At 47.0% G+C, this 20,647-nt stretch overlaps 1 protein-coding gene across 9 annotated transcripts in view; it reads left to right on the top strand.

The window, feature by feature from the left end:
• Positions 1 to 20,647, top strand: part of LOC126516459 (bromodomain-containing protein 3-like) — a 159,913-nt gene that overhangs the window by 13,447 nt on the left and 125,819 nt on the right. For 7 of the 9 annotated variants that reach the window (XM_055063937.2, XM_055063936.2, XM_055063934.2 and 4 more), the window contains 2 exons: positions 11,592 to 11,631; positions 14,208 to 14,790. In XM_055063937.2, coding sequence (XP_054919912.2) covers positions 11,592 to 11,631; positions 14,208 to 14,790 — 623 coding nt within the window. Of the gene's footprint in view, positions 1 to 6,618; positions 6,701 to 11,591; positions 11,632 to 14,207; positions 14,791 to 20,647 lie in introns of all 9 variants that reach the window. The other 2 variants (XM_050166581.3, XM_050166582.3) reach the window with 1 other exon arrangement.

Here is a 20,647-nt window from a genome sequence, read left to right as displayed (position 1 = left end):
CGACAGTTTTATGCAGATGCGAGTTGCCACCATGCTAGACAGGGTCAATAACCTTCAGGCATCTGAAAACCAGTCTTTCCCACGTAGCGACCCTGCTGCTTTTCTTGCAGTGGCTTCCGATAGGCGGCGATGTATGTCTATGCTAGCATGGCTCTGGCAACGGCTGGCATCCCAATAGATGAGGACCAAAATCAAATTTTTGATAGAACAACCAGGCAAGAGTTCCAACCTTTATAGTCAGCCATGTGGCCAATAAAGTGCTGTCTTTCAGTAAGCCAAAGCAGAAGTAAGCGAATATGGCTGCTATTCAACGGGGTGCAGTGGCACGCACAAACTTGGGACTATAGTATGTCGTATGAATCTCTATGGACTTGTGTCCCTTTAAATGCAGAACGCTGATCCCTGCTTCAGCCAACTGTTCCGATAGATGCTGCCCATTCTGTTTTGTCGCTTTAGCAATGTTCGATGGTAAGTAGAATACAGTTTTCATGTTCAGCTAAAACTGGGGACGTGTGCTCATTTTGATGCCTATTGTGTGTTCCACATCTATGTACCGACAGTGTGAATGCCCTTCGTATACTTTGCTGTGGCATCGCGTATAGCAGTAGGGAGCTGGGAGTTGAGCCTGTCTTTTTCACTCTCATTTTCATTGGTGTATAAATGTTGCCTACTAATTGTGACCTTGAGCAACACGATTGGCGCTCTTGAGCTGGTGTGATAAGACTGTGCGCTGTGCCTGTACGAGCAGCCATGTGTGCCCACAGCATAGTTTCAGCGAGATTGCGGCTCTTGTAGAAAGACATTCTACAAGAGCAGACACTCCCATAAATCCCAGCGGCTGATTTGACACCTGTACCGCACTTCCGGTTTCGGTTTTGGCCGTGCGTTTTGAGCACTATAGCTGTTTCGCGTTACGCCAGCTGCTCTGATCAGTGCGACATTTTTTCTTTTTTTCGCTTATAGTGCTGAACCGCGCGCTGTCTTGATGAGGAATTTTTTATATTTGGTAAAATATGATTGCGAGCGACCTTCAGAAGCCTCAATCGAATCTCTGTATCCTCTGTGCAGCGTTCAATTTCATAAAGTTGGCGCAAGACGCCTTGTGAAATAAGGAAATGTTAATTTTGCTCTATATCAATGCTCGCTCCGGGCTTTTGGTGCGTTCATTCAATGTTGTGGCACCGGGTAAGCAGCAGTAGTTCCCATACGGAGCTCTACCGGATAGCATCAGCGGAAAAAAAGTAAATTACGAGCACGTGTCATTTTGGTGCATAAATTCGGCAGGCACACTTAAGACTTCTTACGTGTGGGAGTGCGGAAGCATTATGGTAACTTTGGTGAAAAGCTTTTTTTTTTTTGTGTGTTCCTTGTCTGCTGTCGGCACAAGCCCTCGCCTGTGTTCTAACTGCGTTTCGGTAAGGCCAAATCAAAGTGCGCCCAGCATCTCAATGCGCTCGCTTGCCCGCAAGGAGTTCCTAACTCGAAGGACCGCTCAGCGCCTTTAAATTGGACATTAATGCTTTTTATTCATGCTCATCTTATACACGACGTGGCACCACCTCCTCCCCATTGGCTGTGCCATCACCTGTGCAATGATGAATGCACTAGGCACACCTTTAGTCAACGAGGACCATGGAGCCACCATGGCGTTGAGGGCTTATGCTCGTCTCGCACCCTGGTGGCCCGAGTTCGTTTCCCACCCAGACTGAAATTTACCAAATTTTCTTTGCAAAGCCGTTAATTTACATTGTTTACATGAACCTTCCCGGGAAATTTGACGTCATTCCGCGAATTTTGTGACCTGTTTTTACTCCTTGCACTGTCGACCATTTTTGGTACCATATTTCGGTCACGCCGACTGGTTTTCGTGTAATGGGGCATATAATGCTTTAGCATTAAAACCGCATGTAGAGGCGAAACAAGCCACAGGAAAGTGCTGCAAACTTGTCCCAGTAAGACTCAGTACATGCCAAACTGCGTCACCACAATATGGCTGAGCTGCTTATTGCGTCATAACGTTTAGTGCCGTGCTATGTCCTAATTGCTTGAAATGCAGTGCGGACGACCTTCAAACAAAATCCCTTGCCTTGCCATAGCCCATAGCGCAGTGGTGCTGTGTTGAAGTGCAGAAGGAATGCAGAATACGCCGGGAGCGCAAGAAACCAGGCTACATCCAAAAAGGACAGTCTGGTTGCCGAACAGGTTACCAGCTAGTCTGTCTGATGCGCAGCTGACCTCTTTCGCTTTGGTGGTGTGGCTGGCCAATAATCAGCGCATGATGCATACATCTGGCGTGTCATTGTCTTGTCGCTAGGTGATACAAGTAGGTCACATAGTGATACTTCCTTTATAAGCACAAATTTTTGGTTTTAGCAGGAAAGAATAAAAAGATATATAAAACATTGTCTGCAAGTTCATTTGACATTCTTTTTTTCCGATACTCGCATCAGCTAACGGATTGGGTGAACACTAGGTGCGACGTGTTTCCTGTTACCAGTTGTTGCGTGTCCCCTCTTGTTGAATTTCTTTCGCTGTGGCACGAGCATGACACGAGCTATGGTATCTTGATGAAACTATGTTGCGAGCAGACACATTTGCGCACAGTGCATGGTCTGATCACACGAGCTCAAGAACATGAGCCAGTCACGGGCATATGCTAAAGAAAGGTGTGATAGTTGCAATCTTCGTCAATTTAAAGGGGCCCTGAAGCGCTTTCTTACGAAGTGGAGAAATGCATTTGAAGTGAAAATATGCTATTTCAGAAATACTTTGCCGTAAAAAATACTTCAGTGCATTCAGCAGAAGTGGAGTTATTGGCAATCCAACAACAGCCTCCACTGTGCTCCCGTTCCTTCTTCTAATGCCTTGCACTGTGAAGGCTATGGTGGAGTGGGCCCACAACGCTCCGCCTTCTAAATGTCACTGTGGCACGCAGTTCAAATGTAATTTTAGATGTTAACGTAGACGCTGCGACTTCCAATTTTGGTGCCTACGACATGCTAAACATAAGCCAAACACGGTTGTCCTCGGGGAGCTGTAGTGTGCTTAGCCTGTGGACTCGTGGTGGGACGTTACGGCGGCCGTGGTATCTACGCTATGTAGCTGACCGCAGCTACCTATAGTAGCCGCTTATAGGAATTCACTTTATTACGAAATAAAGCATCCAGGAGAGACCAGGCAAGCTTCTGTTCAAAAGAGTATTTGAAAGAAAGGTGACTATGATCCACTTGCGAGTTCTACACACTGCGTACGACAACAAAACTTGGCCAAAAGGTTCACAGTAGCGTATGCTATCCGCGGACTGTTATTTCACCAAGCCTGAGGGGTGGTTCAGGGCCCCTTTAAGTTTTCTAAGGGAAGTTTTTCAGAATTCATAGCATTTGAAAAATGCTCTGTCAATTTGCGCATCATACCGGTTGTGAACTCGTAGTTGGCGGCCTTCAAGTTTAGGATCAATCTTTATCAGTGCCAAGCTATGCCGTCTTGTGCCAGAAATGTTGCCCATCGATGCCATTGTGTCGTGAAGGCGATTTCATCTCCAGCAGTGATTGATCGAGAATACTGCTTTTGTAAGGAAGTTCGTAGTTTCTGGCATCATTCTGAAAACACTCTATGTGGTCTTTTGTCATATAACTTATCTCCTTGAAATTTTTTCCCTGCTTTTATAATCAAAGGCACTCTCGGCACCATATGTGCACTCTCACTTGTGTGGGGTGTGGGATACTTTTTCGCACTGCAATGCCATTATGCTGTACAGTTGGCACAAGCCCCTTCCCCTGAGGCTGCTCTTGGGAGTACCGCATTGGAGCCAGTAGTGCCATCTCCTGTGCACTTGTTTCAAGCTGATCCACACCAGCTCTACGCTTGGCTGCAGTCGCTCAGTGTGACTCGGTGGGAATGATTCTTCTGTGACGTAATGAAGTGGTTTAACTCGACAGGGCTGGAGTTGCTGCTGCCCGTGAGGCACCTAGTGTGGTGCATGTTTCAGATGAGTTGTCTTGCCGATATGCCCTTATGGCAGCCCTGTAGTTCACCTGTACTTCGCAGTAATGAGTACTCTTAATGTACCAGACAATTGTAACGGTGGGGGTGCTGTTCACTTTGACAAACATTTAAGCAGTTATAAGTGCGACTGCTTGGTACCGAATGAAGCAGTTTTTCTCGTTATCTTAGGCCTGTCCTACCCAATAACCATAGAGTAGTGGAAATCTTGGTCTTGCAATAAGCTTTTGCATTTATGCTGTTGGATGTTGCAGCTTTACAGGGCAAAAAGCCAGGGCTCAAAGGGTATTTAGCATGCTGGTTTGCCAACTGCAGCAGGAAATATGCAGGATGCCAAATATAGGCCTAGCATAGTAGACGTGGTTGTTCCATGCATTAGCAGTCGGTGTGCGCACTATTAGTGCTTGTGTAGGTTGCATAAATGCAGGTAAATGATTCCGCTCCTGCGCCAAGTTGCTCCAAACGAGATTTCCATCCTGATAAAAACCACAAGCCCAAGTGTGCCAAAATGAGTGACTGCAATATGCGTGTCTGCAAACATGCATAGCGTGCATGACTACAGCGGCTTAATAAATCCAAATCAAGTTGCCGACTGATAATTAAGGCTTGACGGTGATAGCCTTAACTTCCAAATAATTTGGAGTCTGAAATATACAAATTTGCCAGAAAACAAGTGAATTTATTCTGCAATTGGCTCAAAAGTGTGCCATATTCTCGAATGGCCACTTTTGGGGATACATTCACTTCCGCAGGATTTTGTGTTGCTAGCATCAGAGACATTGGCACCTATGAGAGATGGCATTCTTGGCACTGTGCCAGGAACGCTATGGTTTCTTAATGTGTCCAGCGCTGGTCACACGAAATGTTGCGAAAGCTAAGTGTCCCCGAAAGGGATTGTCCAAAAATAAACGCCGTTTGTCAACGTGTTGCTGTGCGTATGAATGCTTGCCTACGATCTGGCCAGACCTTATACCTCTACTATTGTCATGCAACGTAGCAGGACTGCGATATTGTGGCACTGGCTTTTCTGGTGCCACTCCTTTTCGTGCTCTGTCAGTGGCAAGAGCCGAAGCCTTATTTTATTATTAGCCGAAGCCGTTTTCTTATTTTTAAAATCTTTAGTAACAGTCATTGTCCTTGTTGGCGCAGACATCGAGGGTGGAGTTGGCGTCTCTTAAACAAGTTGAAGTCTCTGGGACCGTGTAACTATTTTTGGCGTCTCTTAAACAAGTTGAAGTCTCTGGGACCGTGTAACTATTTAACATTTGAATGAACAAATGCTGGACGCACGTAACCAACACGGCGGAACTTGCAAATGGCCTGCTGGGGTTTCCTAGTTTTGTTTTTAAGGTGGTGTCGTCAACATGGCCGACAACCATGCCGTGGGCGATGCCAGCGATGTGTCAAACATCGCTGTTTCCGCTCAGCTCTACGGTCAGATTAGCTTGCAGGCCTCAAGGTGTCTTAAATTTCGGCCGTACTTGTGCATTAAATTTATGGGCCAGTGCAGGTGCCTCGAAGTAGTCTGAATAATTGAGGTCGTCTAAATGTCCAAATAATGTCCAGTTGAACAGAGGCTTTGTGAGGAAAAGTGGACTATTTAAAAGCGGCTGGTGTTAAAGCAATGCTACCAGGCGAGTGCATTGATGACCTTTGTCTGGCCAGGTGTTGCTGAAAAGATAAGCTAAGCCGGCAGCTGAATAATCGTAAGATATAAAAGGCAACGTTTGAGCAGCTTCAGTCAATTTGAAATGAGCTAAATACAGTACACTTTGTCAACATGTTTGTTGTCTTGGTTTAATTTAAAAGGGATAATCAAATCTAGCTTTCCCTTCTTTTTTTTTTTTGTTAAGAGGTAGAGCAACATTGTTTTACAGCAAGCAGGTACTTTCTAGAATAATGCGTAATTGTTTCAACTAGTCTATGATGTGTCGAGCAGTTGGCATTTATTTGCTCCAAACTGCTCCAAATCTAATTTTGTCACTGGCGCCACTGTGAGCTCCACTGTTATAATTTGAACCAATGAACATGCTCGCAATCTACAGATGCCGTGGTTGAGTGTTGCAGCCAAGAGTAGTTGTGGGTGATGTGCACACATTGCACAGCACCACCAGGGGGGCTTGATGCAAGACGGAACTATGAAAAAGGCACACATGATCAATACACAGCATCTAATGGAGTTTCCGCTGCTGTTTCAAACAGTTCATTCATTTCAACTACTGCGTGAAATGCCATTATGGCAGCCCTGTGGCTGAATTGACACATGGTTTGCAAATGCTGACCTATTTAATTATTCACGAGCCTAAGTGCTTGTTTTTAGTAAGTTTTAATTACACTGAGCTTTATTGTACATGTAGCTCTGGAATAATGCTAGCAAGTACTCTGTAGTGCAGTCAACATACTATCCTTGTGGAAGCAGCAATTTTGCAGTGACATTGTGGCTTTTCTGGTCTGCTGGGGGGTCCAGGCCTCAGATCTCCCAGTAGTTCATTCCCTCCTGGTTGTGGCAGTTTTTCTTGGGGGGTCATTTCTGGCCTCGAACCTCCCGACGAAAACTGTCCCCCCCCCCTCCCCCCACCCACGACCCTGCTGATGCCTTGTTTTGTCTTTCTGTAGGTTGTGCTGCACGTCTCCTCCAGATTGCTCCCTCCCCGTAAGGAAGGTGCGCTCATCCCAAGAGGCACTTAGAAAGAGCGCGGTATGGATGGCTTTCTCCATTGGTGTCCATTGCTGCTGCATGCTTTTGTCCAGAGCTCCGTTGCGAGTCCTTCATAGGTGAAATCCATTTCAAGTGAGGCAGACTAGACATGGGCACCTTCCAGGACTGTTGGTACGAGACTGCTTTGGTGATGTCGAATGTTCCAGTTGTATTTCAAGTATTGCAGTGGACCGACAAAACATGCATTTGTAGTTTTAAAAGTAAACAATACCTTAAGCCAATGGTTCTCAAATAGAGGTGTGCAAAAGCATTCTTGGGGTCTGCGGAGCCCTCGTGTGCACCTGCGTGCTTGCTGTGAATTGCGCCCGTGTCGAATTCACGGGTAGAGTGTGCAGAGCATCACACCTTTTGCAGTGTTATGCTTACAAAAGGGGAAGCCACCATCATTGCTATTGCTGCTACTAAAACGATGCCGTACAGACTGGCCATATGATGCTAGGCGCATACTGAGAGCCCTTTCTCATGGTAGTGTTGACAAGGTCTGTGTTAACGATCTTGTTATGCTAGTGTCGGGCGGGACACACACTGTGCACCATCACAATGTCTGAAGTTACGAGGGTTGAAGGATAGTTTCCTGAAGTTTGGGCTCGCAGAAATTGGTGCCAGGCCACAATGCATTGTGTGTGGCGAAGTGCTTGCACAGAGCTCTCTCGTGTGAACCCACCTCAGCACAAAGCACCCAGCCTATCAAGACAAGAACCTCGACTTTGAAGTGAAGCAACGGAAGCGGGAGTTCCAGAAACCCAAGCAGAGTAAAGTCGCATAGTTAGCCGGTTTTATAAGAGGCCAGCAATTAACCTTTTGTCGATGAGCAGTGGCACATCTGCTAGTTTTCCTGCGTGCTTGTCACAGCTGGCACGTTGGGAAGTGCACAACTGTAGTGAACAGTGTGTGCTTCTATTAATTGGCCGTTTTGCTTCTTTAGTGCGTGGCTTATTGGCGGTGCCTACGCCGCATTCCGTTATCAACATCCCTGCAGACTACAGTAAAAGCTTGTTAATTCACAACTCGTTAATTTGAAATTTCGAATAATTCGGATGTCCAACAATGTACTGAAAGCAGTATGTAGCGCATCCCGCTAGTTCACACTCAAAGCTGCACCGCCACCTATAATTCGAACTGCGTGCCATCATGGTTGGGGAGAGTGCTAGTGCGCGGGAGCACGTTGGCGACGCGGGCGACGCCGCGTGGGCTGTGCAGCTTTTCTCTATATCTGCGGCCCTACGCAGATATAGAGATTCAAGAGAGATTCAAGAGATTCAAGATAAAAACCTGGGCGCGGTTCTGTGTGTTTATTTATTTTATTTTTATTTCTTTACATCTTTACATTTTTGTTACATCTTGGAGGTTATGCTCTTTCTGTACGAGGCGTTCTGCCGAAAAGCGCCACCAGGTAATGTCTGAAACATGGTGGCCGTGACGTTCATTGATGCTCGCAGTATCAAAAAGCATAGCCTTCGCGATTCGTCGCTATTACACGGTATTCCAGCATCGCTAGGATACGTGATTGGCAGCCACCTGTACATACAGTGGAACTCCGCAGCGTGCATCCGGTGCAGCTACGAAAGTACAACGGAGACCAATGTCACAGCAAGTTGGGGTGTGTTTCGCGAGTGCATTTTAGAGCGCAGCTTTTTTTCCTGGTGCGAGCGTCGGCGGCAAAAGTGCATTTATAGTCCGACGTTCTCGGTGCGCGATGCTTGCAACCAGTCAGGCTATGCTGCTTGTACTGCGTCAGCCGAAATGCCGTTCCCTCTAGATATCGATGTGCGCGACGTCAGCTGGTCTCTCTGGAGCATGCGCAGAACGATCCCCAGCCCGGGCGCCGCTTTGAACACATTGAACGGCTGTCTGCGACCATCGGCGTAGCGGCGTGGGCACCTTTTTTTCTCTGCGCCATGCATTGTGGGTCAGCGCAGTCGGCGTGACGAACGTGCGGATGGAGCAAGAACCATATCGACATCGGGCACGTCGGTACAGTGAACTAGTAACATCGGGCCGCATTGGCCGCATCCTTTACGTTGCGCCAGTTCTTCGAGCTATATATGTTCTCGCCAACGTGATGTAGCGAGTGCGCACGTGTGCTAATGCTGCATTGGACTATATACGCACCTTAACCGAGCAATGTTTTTCTCCGACTTTCATTAGTTCGAATTTTGTATAATTTGAATTTTCGTAGCATTCCCACGGAGTTTGAATTAACGAGCTTTTACTGTATTTTACGTCATGGTGCCACATTCGACCCAAGCTACTTTCGTAGATTTTACTGTATGACACTTTTCGTTCCAGCTGGCGAGCTCTGTAGTGGTAGTAAAAGCCAGCTGTGTCATTAGTTGCAACATAGTTACTAGTGCGAACAAGGCACTAGAACAAGGCAATGGTTGGGACAGGACAGAGCGTTAGTTTGCATTAGTGACTGTTGCAGCGAATGCATGGACACCAACTAGTGCAATAATTATTCTGCATCATTAGCTGCCAGGTAGCCAAACAGATGAAGCCTCACACCATCTGTGAGATACTGCTCAAGCCTTGCACGAAGGAAGTTGTCGGCACCGCTATAGGGAGCGCGTGCGTGAGAAAATTTCAACCAATGCCACGCTTTAATGGCACGGTTGCACGAAGAACGAGAGAAATGGCGTGTGATGTGCAAAGTCGGATAAGCTTATTCTTGCGAGAGCTGCGATGTGTCTGGCAGCTGACGGCTCATCGTGTTTGTGCATTTAACTTGGTAATCGCCTGAGAGTTGCACTTGTGCAAAGAGTTGAAACGACAGCGAAAGGCTTCGATGCTCTGAAGTTTTGTGTTCCGTGGGACTTGTGCACTGATCGTGCCCGTGCAATGGTTGGCAGGTTTGGTAGACCTTGTCAAGCAAATTAACAGTTCAGTTGTATGTATACATTGTATTCTTCACAAAGGAACTGAGCCAAGATCCAGCAAGCGTGATGCAGCATGTTGTCAAAGTTGTCAACAGTATCGTAGCAAGGCCAGTCATTTTTTGAAAGTGCTTTGCGAAGAGATCGGTTCGGAAATCCAGCCATGGGCTCCTACGCATGGAGGTGTGTTGGCCGTCGCTAGGAATGGCCGAGGTTTTTGAGCTCTGAGAATGTGAGCATTTTCTTAGAAGACAAGGGGCTGGGAGAGCCTTTCCCTTCATTTCTCACTAAGCTTGCCTATCTGTGTGACATGTGGAGTAATATTGCATTGTCTGGTGACAAAGCGAGGGGCATTTCTGAGGTTGGCAGAGTCTGGTGGGAAAAGGTGATTATTTTCTGTTGCTAAGTGGCTTTGCAACAAAGAGGCAGTAAGGACACATTGTAGCAGAGCACACTCAGGTTGCCACCTAATGAGTTAGTCCCAGAGTCTGCTCCAGACCAGGCAGATGTACAAATTGCTTTGCTCATGGAAAGTATTAATGCTCAAAGCGAGCTCATGCATGCTGTAAACATTTTGGCTCAGGACAGCTGAACTCTGCCCTGCATATAGGCTTAAGATTTTTGTTACAGTATTTGACAACCTATGCATGTGAGCGAGCATTTTCGAGACTTGCTTAGTGAAGAGCAAGTATTGCAACTAGCTTAACGTCAGTGCAGACGTGCAACTATGTTTAAGTGCAACCATGCGATGAATTGACAAGCTACCAAAAGCGAAGTTAAAGGGGACTTTTGATGTGTTATTTGTCCATGCCAATAAATAGTGTTTCATGTTTGTGAATACTTGCATAATTTGTTACAGTATCATGCACAAATTGTTTCTTATGCAATTAATAGCTGCATTTACATGAATGTAGCAGAAGCATATCGTATTGACTCTCACGCTTATCGCATCTCATGTAAACGTCATTTGCTAGGAAGGCGTATTGCATAAAATGTGCCAAACGGGGATAGTTCGAGATTGAATATGCACATTTCAGTAGCACATGCAAACAGAAGTGTATTGTAGCACGAATTATGGGAAAGCATTTGCTGCAGGGTGACAGGTGGATGCTGCCTGCGATCCAAACAAAAATGGTGGCGAATAGAGCAGGCCACAGGTGATTTTGCGACTTGTGAGTACATTTCCGTACGTCTAAACAGTGCCTGCCTTATTGATAAGTTGGATTAACGTCATCCAACTATTTGGTTTGTGGTGTCAATGTAGGCAGGTGGCAGGTTTCCATGATAGAAGCCGAGTTGGCCGTGCTAGGCTACCACTGGACATGGCAAGAATTGTAGAAGTACTGGAAAATTTTAATGTGGTACCTTTGCACAAAATAGTGATGCAAATTTGTCTACAAAAAAAAAAACCCCCGAACTGAATGTAGTTGACAAATGCTATAGCAAAAGCAGTCTTACTTAAAGTAAAAGTGCTAACATTCAAATGTGATACTTGGTGACGTTCGCTAGCTGTACAAGAAAGTTCATGCAACTCTTGGTGTACAGGCATACGTGATACAATACGCTTCTACTGTAGCTATGTAAACGTGATCATCAGAATCGACAAACAGTGTCCGTTTTGCATAGCACATGCTTGCATTCTTTGTTGCAACATTGTACACTAACTACCCCCCCCCCCCCTCCCGCAGGGGTCCCCCATTACTCTGTAAAACCCACAAGAGGTCTTTGACACACCCATGGTTGAGAACCACTGCCTTAAGCTAGTGCGAACTAGTGCGAACAAGCGTTCACAGGAAGGAGCCTGGGGCAGAATACGTGCCAGTTGTCTGCAATGTTGTATCTCTTACCTGCACAAGGCACAGGAGAGTGGGAGAAGCATTGGTTGCCTCTGGGTGGTCCCAAGCACGGAATGATTGTGCAAGCTGTATAGATCTCTAGCGATTGTGGCGCCTGCTTGTAGATGATTGGCACAACAAACACTTCTGTTGTCTTTTCAGCATGGGAGGTACCCAGGACAGCAGTAGCCATAACGAAATGGTGAGTCTTCCTTGCATGTTCGTGCAGTTTTATGCAACCTTAAACTGTGGTGGCTCACACAAACTGTAAGGTATGTTGCTGCTCAAATGCCTGTTGCATACTTTTAGTATCAGTTTGTGTACAACTGCAAACAAAGACCAGGGGAGTGTTGTGATCCTCCCTGTGCTGCACACCTTGGCAGCCAGCTTCTAGTAATGCTGCAACAGCCTCAATATAAGGGCCACAAAGAGGAAAGAAAGCTTTGTTTACGTATGTAGTACTTCATGAAACGAGACCCATCAAATGGGCAACTCTGTAGCCGCTGGCATTAAGTGCTTATCACAATGCTCTGAATGAATGAGCACTACATTGTGCAGGTGCCACACTGCAAGTTCAGCCGCCAACCGAGAATTCAGATTACAAGGACTGCTAGAAGCCCGAAATAATCTGGAGTCAGAAATACTGGAGATATCTACTTTCGTGGATATCTTCAATTTCGTCTGGCTAGAGCAAGATTCATCAGCATGTAGGATTAACAACATTGTTCGCACAGTGCCAAGCATGCTATTTTTCACATGGCGAGCAAAAATTAGTGCAAATCACAAATGCAGCCTTTATAACTCAGTGGCTTGGCTTGTCCGTTGGTTTGGATGTGGTCGTAGATTACTAGATCGACTAGGTTTTGCTCGTTTTGATCCTCCAGCGACATGGCCAACGACATCGCTATTTCTGCTGGACTGGTTTGTGGGAGGTGAGGTGCGATAGATTCCAGCCAAAGGTGCTCTACACAAGCATGATGTATAATAAAGCGACACTTCCTACCAGTTTCGTAATGTATTCTGCCAGAGGTGTTTAATATGTGTCACAGGGGTAATGCTAGCTCGCATGTTTCTTTACACATTACAGTGAAACCTCGTTAAACCGTAGTTTCTGGAGCTAGGAAAAGGTACGTACTAAACAGTAGTACTGTTTAACCGAAATAGCATGAGATCGCCCACTTACCTGTCGAAAATGGAACTCGGAGAGAGTGCGATGAAAGGGGAAAAACATGCAGTATTTATTCACTTCGCGCAACAAAAGTGTTATTTTCGTTTGATGCCGCGGTGGCCTAGCACGACGACAGCAGCCTCAAACTTACTGAAGCTGCGTGCCAGCTTTTCAGCCAGCCCCCTCTTCTCTGCAAACACTTGCATGGCAGATTCCTCGTTGGCGTTACATATTCTCCGTGCACGCGCGCAGCAGTGCCGCAGAAGTTCCGGGGCACCTGTTTCATTGCCGAGTGCTGGAGTTTGGAATAGTTACGTTATCGTGCCCCTGTTCTCGTCGCGACGATTGCATCCATGAGGCTGACGTAACGCGCAGCTTCTGCCACTGTTGGGCCTGAATCGCCCGTGCTGTCACTTTCCGTGTCGCTAGTCGACACTTCGGCAACAACAGAGGCAACGATGGCAAAAAGTCTAACCTCGTAGCCGACATCTCTTCGCGGTCGCAGCGGCGCTGCCGAGCAACTTCTTCGCATTCCAAATGCCACATACCGTAGTCAACAGCAGATCCCTGTCGCGTGCCAGCGCTGACTTCTTCATGTCACGATCGATAGCACGGATGATGTCTAATTTTTCTTCTATGCTGAGCACCCGGCGTCTTTTATATTTGAGCTTCGGCATGACGCGAGTCCTCGCTAGCACGACACCGCAACACTCTCTGGCATGGCGTCGAAATGATGTTGATGTTGATGTGGGTTCACGTGCAAACGCACAGGGCACTTGGAGGCCGTTGTTCCGATCTGAGGTTTGTTGTTCTGCTGGGCCACCCGATGGAGACAACACACTGCCGTGTTTGCGCGACATAAAGTGGAAATGCTACGTTTTAACCGATGAGTACGCAATAAGCTGGTATGGTTTATGCGGATACAAAACACATTATGTTCAATGGCCGCTAAGTCAGGGATTTGACTTTACTACTTTTAAAACGAAACTACTGTTTAAGCGGGTACAGTTTAACGAGGTTTTACTGTACTGTCCAATGTGAATGGTGGTGTGGCTAGCCACAAGGTTTCTGCCATCCGTTAAGTGATTATACAGGGGTACGCTGATATCAGACCCCTGAGAAGCACACAGTACCCTAAATGGGTGAAAACTAGCAGAGAATGAGCACTTATTTCGTGGATGTCTTTTTGTGTGTTTTTAGCATTGAATAGATGTATGGGTGTATATTCTGGGCACTTTCAGACCCCTGAAAAACGAAAACGATTTCAAAGACGTGTAAGTATTTACGGGTGGTTCTTTCTTTTCTGGACGGGTGGCAAAACTATGTGCATGCAAGTGTTCCAATCCTCTTTTCAGACACCTGAAAAACGAAGAACGGTAAGTAGAGTTGAGACCATAGAGTTAAATCGGGCGCTGCAGTCGTTGGCCATAGCTTGGGAAGAATGATGGATTTGCCTCTGCTTGTGGCTTTGTTTAGTACTACGCTTCATCCGCAATAGAGCATGTGGGGGGCTTAGTCACTGTCAGTTGTGCCACATCTGGTGACCAATTTGGAAAGTCTCAAGCCATTTAGAGAATGTGGCAGTAAAACTCTCCCCGTGTGCAATGCAGAGTGGGACTGAGCCAAACTGCAACAGTAGCAGCAGCAGCGGTGGCGGTGCTGCAGCCCGGGAAGAGCCCATCCTGGAGCCTGTCAACGGGGTGGTGCAGCCGCCGTTTGTGCCGCCGGCCTCGCGGCGGCAGCGTACCACCAACCAGCTGCAGCACCTGCTCAAGGTGGTCATGAAGGCCCTGTGGAAGCACCAGTTTGCCTGGCCCTTCCAGCAGCCTGTGGACACAGTGAAGCTGAACCTACCTGACTACCACCGCATCATCCGGCACCCGATGGACCTTGGCACCATCAAGAAGCGCCTGGAGCACTGCTACTACTCCTCGGCGCAGGAGTGCATCGAAGACTTCAAGACCATGTTCACCAACTGCTACGTCTACAACAAGCCGGGCGAGGATGTCGTGCTCATGGCCCAGGCCCTGGAGAAGCTGTTCCTCACCAAGATCACCGAGATGCCCAAGGAGGAGACGGACCTGCCCTTGCCCCCACCCCGGGCGGGCCAGGGCAAGGGCAAGAAGGGCAAGACTGGCGGCAGTGGTGGTGCCAAAGTCGCCGCTTCCACATCCAGGGCTGCCGCCGCCAAGGGTGCGTTGTAGGCTTGCTGGGTTGTGGGCTGGCTGGGTCGCACTTGTTATTTCCCGGTGATATGTGGCCCTACTTGCCTCACTGGGTAGGCTCAAGTGCAACACTACCCAAGGGCTTGGTTATGTGTGTCCTCCATTCTGGAGGCCACCCAACGAACATGGCCCACATAAGGCTGTGACCGTGTCATTACTGAAGGAGCATAGCACTGCAAGCAGAGGTTGACTCAATTCCACTCGAAACTTCCATTGCACGGCGCGTAAGTGCGTTGACACAGACGGCAAACGGGGATGGAGCTGGTGTACGATTCTGAGTGACGAAACATTTGTAATGCAAGACCAGAAATTCATCCGAGATCATGTCACTGTTTTGTGATAATCGTGAAAGATCAGCGCACTGTACACTCAAACTTACTGGCTCACCTGCCTTGGCGTGGCTTGTTCCATTGACTTGTCAGGCAATGACTGGATTGACTAGGCAATTTGCTATGACCAGGCCCGAAGCCTTGCTTCAGTTTTGAGGAGGCACTGGCACATCTTCCAGTTGCCCGTGAATTTTCACGTTCTGCAGGTATAGTCCGAAAGATGAGCGGCGTGCTGTAGGGTTTTCAGTTATATACAGTAAAACATTCTTAATATGAAGTTGATGAGGAATGTGGATCAGGCATGCACAAAGCTATTTACTAATCAACTTAGTGACAGATCAGCAGCTACAGACTTACTGGCCAAAGAAACTTATTCTCACTCAAATGGGCGCACAAAGAAATTTTATTTGTGAGCAGGCAGCAAGAAATTTGATTTTCACTTGTTGCCGTAGCGACTTTGCAGTGATCACAGCATCCTCAAGTTCACCAGGGCCGCGAGCCAGTTTCTCCGTCAGTCCCCACTTCTCTGTAAACGGCCTTATGACGGTCAACGCACTAGCTGCATCGTATACAGAAGGGCCATCATCAGCATAGTCTTCCACGATGATGTCGTGGAAGCGCTAGAAGCTATAGGAGCAGGCAACCTGTCATGGCTACCACGTTTTGAAATCAGTATCGATGGTGACTGCAGTCCGGGAAAGGTGCGTGCTGTCTATGGACTGTGCGAACATTTTGCCAATGACATGCTTGTACGCGCCAGAAAATGAACTAAATACTACATATTGACCGTTTTGCATGCGTTAAGCAAATACAGCTTAAGCAGTCGGCCAATACGTTAGGTTCAATGGCGGTAGGGGCGGGGATTCATCGCAACTAAATTTAAACAGGAATCGCTTATTAAATGGGTACATATTAACGAGATTTTATTGTATGACTTACATAGGGTGTAGTGGTGGTGCCTCAACCTTGTTCAAATAATCAAGCATATCTAAATTCAGTTGGCAACTGCAACGGCCTCTAAAAGTTTAGCTCATTCCTAATCACATGTTAAAAAAAAAAAAAAACCTTGCAAAATAAGTGCATTCTTGAAAACATTACTTTGCTAAGTACCACACTTGAACAAACACATTCACACAAACAAGAATGATGCACACGTTTGTGTGAAGTGTTTTCTGACGTGTGCTGCTTAACGAAATCATGGATTGCTAACTAGCCCCCATCAGTACCCGTATTTATCCAGCATGCCCCTGAATCTAACGTGCACCCAATGTTGCGGGCTTGAAAGTAAAACAATGTGAACAGGAATGGAACATGCGCCTGATTTATAAAATAAAAATGTTGCATGTCCCCATGTGGCAATCAGAAACAACAATGTGCAGAATTTACTTAACATAAAAATTGTAACAGCGCAAACACATGCAACCACAAAGCAACAAGGACGAGACACAGCGCTTGTGTCTCGTCCTTGTTACTTTGTGGTTGCATGTGTTTGCGCTGTTACAATTTTTATGTCAAGTATGCGCCAACTCGCCCAGAAAGAAGTTAATGCAGAATTTACCTTCACAGAAAGGATACATAAAAAAAAACTTCTTATAATAAAAGCATCGCGTTGTCGTCGCCATGTTTACTTCATTGGCCACAGATACCAAGCATACCAGGGAGGTACTCTCGAGTAATTACTTTTAGTGATTGCAGTTATTGTTTTTAACACTCCTTGCAATGGGCACTGCAACTGTCTCACTTGAGGCGGACACCTGAACTGTGTCAAAGTGTAAGCGACAACATCTGGAAGGGGTGCAACTGTGTGGATCCCCATGAGTACGAAGGTTTACGTTTCTCCACCTGTGTAGCTAGTGTGGCCACAGAAAGAAGCGCAAAAGAGGCCTGCCTCCGTTGCAAGGCAACACTTTTCTAGGCGCAGCATGTGCTCGCAAAACCCGATGCGCCGTCACCTCCACAATAGATTGGAAACAAATTCTCGGCCGCATTTTTTTTCTTGGGCGCTGTCTTAGCTTGTCTGAACCCATGTGCCGCGCCTTGTCTGCTAGCTTACTGTTCTGGCTGGTGTGAAGGTTGCACGTAAATCTGAATCCTCAGATTTGGGAATACACTTGAACCTCATTATAATGAGGCAGGATATAATTAAATAACAGACATAACGAAGGAAATGTAATTCCCCCTTGAAATTTCCATAGAGATACATGTATTTTAAACCTCATTTTAATTAAGTGCAGTTCTGCCAGGGGATATAATGAACTATGTTCATCTCGACCATTGTGCACAGAGCATATCGCTTTCCGCCGCATTTAGCTCTCGTTCGGCGCAGCAGCTAAAAATTCCCGCTTCGAATACGCTGTCGAGCAACACTGGTCTCTCACCGTCGTGTGCACGGTGGCTACACACAAGCAGCACTACTTTGTCTTATCTCGCCTCTCTGTTTCTGTGGCACGTAGCTGGCAAAAGTAGGCTGCTAGGTGCAATCTCGGAGGCCACGCCTAGCTGCGTTGCGCCATGTATCCATGATACTTCTGCGTGGCACGCCAAATAACCAGTGCCTCCACTATCTCCGACTGCGGTGCGCCGAGCTAGCTGACGCAGCTAGGTGTGACCTCCGACATGGCGTGAAACGAGCGCGAGCCGGCCAAGCCAAGTCGGCGTGCTCGCATAGCAGTACACTCGCAGCATGCGCGGGGCCACGAGGGAGCGGCAGATCAGATGGTTTCGCTTTTACAGGCAGAATGCATCCGCGTGTACGGCTGACTGTGTTACCTACACTGTGCCAAGCTCTTCTGGCCGTACCCTTGGATGGGTTTGCAACATGACGCGAAAGCGAAACTATCTCCCAATGTCGTGGAAGTCCGAGCATACTGCCCCAGCTGCGTACTACAGTCGAGAACCCATATATAACAATTAAAGTGCCACGAAAATTCCATTGTTATAATCGATAATTGTTATAGCTGGGTTGCATGAAAAAATCGAAATAGGGGGATGGCAGAGCTGATATGAGAAAACTATACACCGTATTTACACGAATGTACTAGTCGACTCGAATGTAAGTCGACCCCCCCCCCCCCCCATATCGCGTGTAACAAGAAAAGAGTAAACCCGAGGGCGCATTCCATAACGAAAATTTATTAGTAGCTGGCATGGTCACTGGACTACTCGTCTTCGCTTGTGCCATCGCCCTCACTAATGCTGCCATCGTCATTGCTGCTACGGTTCTACACTAGTATTAGTATGTATTAGTAACAAATGCATGCGATGTCCTGTGACAGTGGTCCCTTTTCCATCTTCGTTAAGCTTCACGGTAATGCATTGTGTATGCTTCACCGCATAAGGACTGTATTGGGGCAAAGCTGACTTCAGGGAACCTGTTATTGCGTAACCTTTTTAGACCTTTGCCACTTTTGTCATGTTGCGAAGGAATGAAGATTTGGTGCATGCATTGACTGTACTTTAGTCTCTTTGTAGCGACAGCATAACAGTGGTCAAGATATAGGCTGCGATTTTGTAGATTTGACGCCTCTCTTATCTACTATTTACGGTCGTCGATCTGCAGTGGCAGCACTGCCGCGGAGCAGTATTCTCGGTCAGTTGCTTTCCGAGATATGATCACTTCTGCGAGATTTTGCGTAACTTGGCACCGGAGGCAGAGCAACACCGCTGCATGCATGAATTTCTCCAGCGCACGCTGTTGCCTGTAGACTCCTATCCGTCCAGTGCCGAGCGCGAAAGTTATCGTATCTCTTATACCCGAGGGCAATCTATCAAGATTGCAGCCTCTTCGCGTAAATCTACGTCCGTTGCGAATCCACATGCGATACCTATCAGGTGGCAACAAAACCAGGATTCTTGAAGCAAGGGATGCATATTCCCAAACTCACTCATTCACGGCCCGGTGCGGGGCACTCCATGCTGTGACCGCCATCTCAGGCGCCTTAAACAATTCTATGTGCGTGGGATGTGGATTTCCTTGTTTTTGCTGCATTTTCCTCACTGAGGTGCACATTACGCACTGCAATAGGTGTGCAAAAACTGTCATCGCATGTCGGTAGCAACATGCGTGCCACTTCAAACGGGCGATCAATAAACAAGATGGCATGCATGACTTGTTTCCAGCGCACGCGATAGCTTCCGGCGCTCGGTTGTTTTTGTAAAGAAAATTGCGGCACCCCCGCTAGTGTAATGTGGTCGTATTTTACACAATTTTAGGGCAAAGCAATCACATTTCAGCACATTTTGGAGCCTGCTAGCCTTGGGCATGTAGGTAATACGCAGGCACATTTAGTTAATGTAGGATCGTAGTCCAGCGACATTTTGTTGGTGTAGGAAATGCATTGAATATTATGGGTGTTTGCTGGGGATATGAAAATATTTCACTGTTAATGAGAATTTTGTTGTCGCGGGATTTTGTCATCACGGGTTTCAACTGTACAGGAAAGCATACCTGCCAACCCTCCCGATTCGCCCGGGAGACTCCCGATTTTTTACTGAACTTTCCGATTGTACGATCACTGTCTTATATCTCCCGAAAAGTGGTCTCCGTGCGCGCAATAATGGTTTTTGCGAAACCGGCACCGTGGAATATACAGCCACATCGTAATCGTCAGCATCACCAACAACGGCTGCATTAGCACCATCGGTATCATCGACTAAGCAGCCGACTACGGTGCCTAGTAAGCCGACCAAAGCCAGAGCCAATGTAGCTCTGCATGCATGCCTTCATCCACGGTGCATCTTGTTGCTGCTGCTTGTGTGTATGATTAGTGTTGGCTTGGCTGTCTATGCGCAGTGCACTGTGTAAAGTTAGAATCCTCGTCTGCTTGATGCCATGGCGCTATCAAAGCTCAAGAAAAGGTATTTGCAAAAGTTCTTGCGATCTTATACTTCTGTATTTTCGTGCTTTTTGACATCAAGAAAAGGAAAACATTTTTGCGTATTGTACAATGTGTGGATGCGGCGTCAGCGTGTCTCGCGGTGTCAAAGGCGACTTGAAACGTCGTGTTTCCACGGCGAAGCGTCAAAGTTATGTTCGCACCGCTGAGCAACAAGGCAAAATAGTGAACTTTCTCCGGGACAAGTGCGACGACAGTGTTATACGTGTGGAGTGCCTGTTTACGGGATTTCTCGTCGGAACACAACCTACCCCTTAGTGTCAGCGACTACGTTTGGCCTCTTCTGCGAAAAATATTTCCGAAGTGCGATGAAACGAAGCGTTATGGGTGTGGTCGCAATTCTGAAACTGTACTCTGAAGAATGCAGAGGTGGCCAACCTCAAACTTATTCCACAGGCATCGCTCTCGAGTCTTCGTTTCTTTATTCAGAGTTTTCCTCAGCTGCTGCCCCGAGATTCTAGTGAATTCTCTGAAGACGTTTTAGATGCTCTCGAAGCTAAGTTTGCCACACTACAGGCGCACAGTCTTCCAGAGGACATTCTCAATGAAGAAAGGTGGGACGTGCAGTGGTCTATGGCTGGAAAAATGAAAAACACTGATG

Source organism: Dermacentor andersoni, chromosome 1, assembly GCF_023375885.2.
Source record: "Dermacentor andersoni chromosome 1, qqDerAnde1_hic_scaffold, whole genome shotgun sequence".
Taxonomy (NCBI): Eukaryota; Metazoa; Arthropoda; class Arachnida; order Ixodida; family Ixodidae; genus Dermacentor; species Dermacentor andersoni.
The sequence above is the reverse complement of the archived record's forward strand: the minus strand, read 5'-3'. Positions and strand labels throughout refer to the sequence as shown.